The following is a 5100-nucleotide window of genomic DNA, read 5'->3' as shown; positions in this document are numbered from 1 at the left end:
AGCCAATCGGCGACGAAGTCCAGTCTTCCGAAGAGGAAGGCCTAGGATGTCTCGAATACAGATGGAACCCACATCCTAATAGGTGGGAGTGTAGGAAACTCCAGCGAGCCAAAGCGAGTCATATAGCTTGAGCCCACCATGGCAAAGATGGCAGAAAAGTGGGCCATCCGATGATCAAAAGTGTGAACAAACAGCGTCTTCCCCACGAACGACGCCAACTGTTGGTGCAGAAAATATCCAACACATAAATACTTGTAGTTTTGCCGTACGTTGTGATCGGATGTGGCCTAGCACTCAATGACACAAGGTTTATATTAGTTCAGGCAACGTGCCCTACGTCCAGTTTGAGTCGGTCGGTGACTTTATTCCTGAGCCTAGGTGCTCGAAGTTTGCTGTGGGGTTACAAACGGAAGGGAGAAAGATGAGGGGTACAAGAGGTTCGGTCAAACTCTGGTCTGAAGGGCCGATATTGATGGGAGCTCCGCAATGTGCTAAGTGTTCGAACATTTGTTGTTCATTGGGATCCTTGGTCGTTCGGATCGTGTGTGTTGTTCGAGTTGTTGTGGACTGATCCTCCCCTTTGAGAGAGAGCGCATCCCCTTTTATAGATGAAGGGGATGGCCTTACAAGAGAGAGAGAGAGAGAGTACGTATGCTAAGTCTCGTTGCCCACGCCGTCGGGTACAAGATGATTGTAGGCGCCCATAACACTATTAATGTCAGATGCATGTGGGAGGTTGCGTCGTCTTCTTCTGGTATGGCAGACGTCGGTGCCTACCATACTATTGATGCCCAGAGGCATGCAAGGTGTTTTACCGTGCTCGTCTGGTATGGGAGTTTGCAGGCGCCCACAACACTATAGGGCAAATGTTGGCGCCCACAACATTGCTTGGGTTTTGACATGCCTGGAAGGTTGCAGGGCACTCTTCTGACATGTCCTGTCGGTACTGTCCTGTAGGCGTATAGGGTATGGTCCTTGGTATTGCGGTTGACTTGAGTGCCCTACCCTACTTGCTCCGTCCGTTTCCTGGTCCTCACCGAGCGGGCGACCCCGGTCAGTTGGTCCCAGTTGGCTCCGACTGCGCCAGTCGGTGAAGAGCTGTAAGCAGGGGTTCGGTGCGTCCCCTGTCGAAGACGCGGGTCGGAGTTCGAAAGCGGTGTTTGGCTAGGCCTTCCGGTCGGAGAGGTGGTCCAGAGTCGGAAGCGAGTGATATTCCTTCTTGGCCAGGCCTTCCGGTCGGAGAGGCGGGCCAGAGTCGGAAGTGAGTGCTGTTTCTCCTTAGCGAGGCCTTCCGGTCGGAGATTGGATCGCCCTTCTGGCCTGTCGTTTAGGTATTTGGGCCAGCCCAGGAGTTTGCGCGTTGTTCGCAACGTCGTATGCTGGGCCAAGCCTTTGCTGGGAAACCGGTCCACGAGGGACCTCGGGTTTATGAACCTAAGACGATGGGACCTTAGTGACCATTGGAGTCGGTCGACAAATGGTTGAGCCTAAGTAGCTTAAGGCACTTGGCTTGGTTGACAGGAGCCCTTATAGCGAACCCAACACTTTGATCAGGGGAAGCCTTGGTAACTATTCTACCTTAGTGGAGTTCCAATGTGAACTAGGGGTTGCATTCGACAACCGACACCATGAGATATGTCACCATGTCTTGAGAGTTTGCACCTCATTACTTGAGCTCTTTACTTACCACATTTACTTTTCCACACATGCTTGTTTGTGAGGCTTTACCTTTCCTTGAGTAGCTTGGTCTAATTGATAGGTTTGGCTCTAGGTCACAAATAAACTCTTTGTGGGTGTGTCTGAGTAGAGAACACTAAGTAAACTTAAGTTTGTATCTTTGTAGCCAATTGCTTAAGTTTATCAAGTGTATTTTCAAGTTAGGTTTCTAGGTTAAGTTTTTAGTGACCCAATTCACCTTAGAGCATGAGCACTTGAACATGAGGAATTATAACCATTTTGCATTCGTCAAAGGCAATAGACAACAATGAGCGAGATGTAGGGCTGTTATCTGCAAGGAGGATGAAATAGGGGTAGATCATCATGTTTAACTATGAGATCAAGAGATTCCAAACTATTCAACTCCCATAGCCGAACTCCTTATTACTGCTCTGCATTCATAATCTATCGAGCATGTTGACAATGGTCAACAACTACATAGAGTAGTATTGTTGTCGGTTGGTGTTTCATGTAAGTATGGTCCATGTGGACTGAGTGCATGGGATAGACAGTAGGGCTAGCATTATATGCCATTATAAAAAAAATTTGACCAGGGGGAGAGATGTCCCCCTGATTTTCGTCTTAAGAAGCTGGTGCCGTGACTCGAACTCGGGCTGGCTCAGCCAACCGCTTCTTTGGCGTGTTGTGCTGACCAGTTGCACTGTGAGAGTGTTGGTAGGCCCACTTGTCTGGTTATAGTTGTAGATGGAGCTGATGTTGAGAGAATGGGGAGGAGAATGGCGGCATCGCCATGGTGTCTCATATGTTTCCCCTTAGCTCCATCATGAACATGGATGTAGTTTTTTTTAATTCAAAGTTCAATTTCAAGAAAACACAAAAAAATCAAAGAAAATTATTGATCACACTTCACAGTTGACACGTCGTGGACCACTGGACCATACGTGGTCTCTCGACGTATAAGAATCCTCATGGCATACTCATCTGAGAGTAGCATTCGACACTCCCAGTGGCCGCGAAGCAATCCCTTTGTTGGTGTACAATACATAATCACCTGCTGGGAGCCTGGGACGCATACGGTTACATACTTATTGACGTACGGATATACGATACGGGTGGCCGGTCGGTAGAGTACGTGGACGTGGACGAGCTAGCTTCAGTTGAAGCTGATGGGGTAGACGCGTTGCATGTTGGGGTAGAAGAGCCCCCAGTTCTGCTCCACGCCGCTCTCCTTGAGGTTCTCGTTGAACATGGAGAAGAGGATCGTCTCGATGGCGCCCGGGTGGCGCGGGGTTCCCCGGCCGACGTGGTTGATGAGATTCTTGTTGTAGATGGCCGCATTCTCGGGCGACGCCGCGACGCCGCCGGCGGACGGCCACCCGCTCTCCGACACCACAAGGGTCACGCCGGAGCCGCCGTGGTTGCCCATCGCCACGTAGAAGGAGTCGACGGTGGTGTCGAAGAGGTTCTGGTACACGTAGGCGCCGTCCTTGAGGACGGTGCCGGGAGCGGTGAAGAGCGCGTAGCTGAGGTCCATGGCAGACGGGTTGGTGGCGTAGGTGAAGTAAGGGTAGACGCTCGCCATGAGAGGCGCGCCGGTGCGCGCCAGGAAGTCGAGGACGGGGCCCATGAACCCCTGCGCCTCGTCCGTGAACTCGGCGGCGGAGGGCGGCTTGTACCCGCCGAGGATGGCCTGCGACACGGACGTGGTGACCTTGATGCCGTCCAGCCCGGCGGCGGCCAGAGCGGCGCGGACGTTCTCCATGGCCGGGACCAGGTTCTGCGCCGCGCCGCCGGCCACCTCGTTGCCCACGCAGACGCAGCGGAAGGAGACCTTCGGGTAGGCCTGGATGTTGTTGCGGACCCACGACGCGGCCGCGGCCGGGCTGGCGGCGAGGCTGGACAGCACGTCGTTGGGCGCGCCGACCACGACGCGGATGCCCGTGCCGCCCACGGCCTGGAGTGCCGCCTGGTCCGGCGCGTAGATCCGCATCAGCGAGATGCCGTTGTCCTTGTACATGCCGATGACGGTGCTCGCCGGCGGCAGGTTGTCGCCGCTCATGCCGTAGGACACCCCGATGGACTCCACCACGCCTGCACATATACGTATGTACGCACTCCTTCAGTCAAATTTATTAATTAATCACAGTAAAATTGTGAAGAAATTAATGGAAAAGGAAACCTGTGCATGAAACAACAGAGGCAGCAAGCATCGCTGTCCGCTGTGTGTAACTGAAATTTAACTTCCCCATATATCTCTCTCAATGTATCTTTCCCATCTCGCTTCTTATATCTACATCGAGAAGACATTTAACTTCCCCATCTCTCTCAATCTATCTATCCATCTATCTACATTTCTTTCTACTATCTATCTGCAATCTTTGCAACAGTCGACGTTACAAGCAACTGGTTATACATTTTACTGTCAGCTGCTGCGAGCAGAGAGAGAGAGGGGCCACATATATGCTAGAGGCCCAAACAAAGGAAACGTCCCCGACCGTCGGCTAGTCCACCTATCATCGATATAGATGGCCAAAGCCGTTAGCTAGATCACGAATGAGGATAACGGCCAATAGCTAGCTTTTTTCTAATCATAGCTAAAAAGCCAATAGCAAGCTAGCTCCCGCATGTTTAAGGTCTTCTTTGACAGGGTTTTTATTGTGGCTTCTTCACCGACTTAATCAAAAGCTTTACTAAACAAGTACATATGAGAACGGCTTTTGAAGCCAAAACCAAGGTAAAAATAGTGAAACCCAAGCCGCCATTGTTTTGGCAAGAAGTTGAAGCTATCAAAAATATGATTTCTTCTACCTTTATTGTTCTTTAAGAAGCCAAAACCCTGACAAAAAGGCACTAACGTTACTTTAGCATGACATTACTCTAACAGTAATATAATAATATTATCTTTGTATTAAAGTTACTGTCAAGAGTTTACATCTCCCCCCCCCCCCCCCCCCCCCCCCCCCAAAAAAAAAAAAAATCGCCTTTCTAGCTGCAAGCACAAACATACCCTGAAAACAGTTAATACTGTCAGGAAAGGGGGGAAAATATATATACTTGGAGCGATGTTGGCAAAGACGCCGAGAAGCAATGCCGCCGTAGCCAACATGGAGGCTGCCCTCTGCCTTGCCATTCTCTCTGTTCTCAGATCCTCCCCGTGCGTGTTCCAAGAGGCTACACTGTATCTAGTGGCTATGCTTACACGTCTCTGCTTGTAATTGCTTCGATGAAACAAACCACTGCCAACAGCCATCTTATATAGAACTATAGATATCAGGGTCCAATGTATCACTTGGCCCAACGTCACCAGCACCGACAAGCTTTTCTTTTCGAATATCCAGCACCACCGACATTTCATTTTTTCTGAAAATCTTTTTCGTTTTCTTTGTGGGCCTGAAGCCCCTTTTTTTTTAAAAAAATAAAACT

At 50.4% G+C, this 5100-nt stretch overlaps 1 protein-coding gene across 1 annotated transcript; it reads right to left on the bottom strand.

Moving 5' to 3' along the window:
- Positions 1–2532: 2532 nt before the first annotated feature.
- LOC136517856 (lichenase-2-like) lies at positions 2533–4887 on the bottom strand. The gene is made up of 2 exons (XM_066511508.1): positions 4732–4887; positions 2533–3768 (listed from the first exon to the last, which is right to left on the bottom strand). Exons 1-2 carry the CDS (start codon positions 4805–4807, stop codon positions 2831–2833), a joined length of 1014 nt encoding a protein of 337 aa, XP_066367605.1. The 5' UTR covers positions 4808–4887; the 3' UTR covers positions 2533–2830.
- Between the last annotated feature and the right edge of the window lie 213 nt (positions 4888–5100).

This window comes from Miscanthus floridulus, chromosome 17, assembly GCF_019320115.1.
Source record: "Miscanthus floridulus cultivar M001 chromosome 17, ASM1932011v1, whole genome shotgun sequence".
In the NCBI taxonomy this organism is placed as follows: domain Eukaryota; kingdom Viridiplantae; phylum Streptophyta; class Magnoliopsida; order Poales; family Poaceae; genus Miscanthus; species Miscanthus floridulus.
The sequence above is the reverse complement of the archived record's forward strand: the minus strand, read 5'-3'. Positions and strand labels throughout refer to the sequence as shown.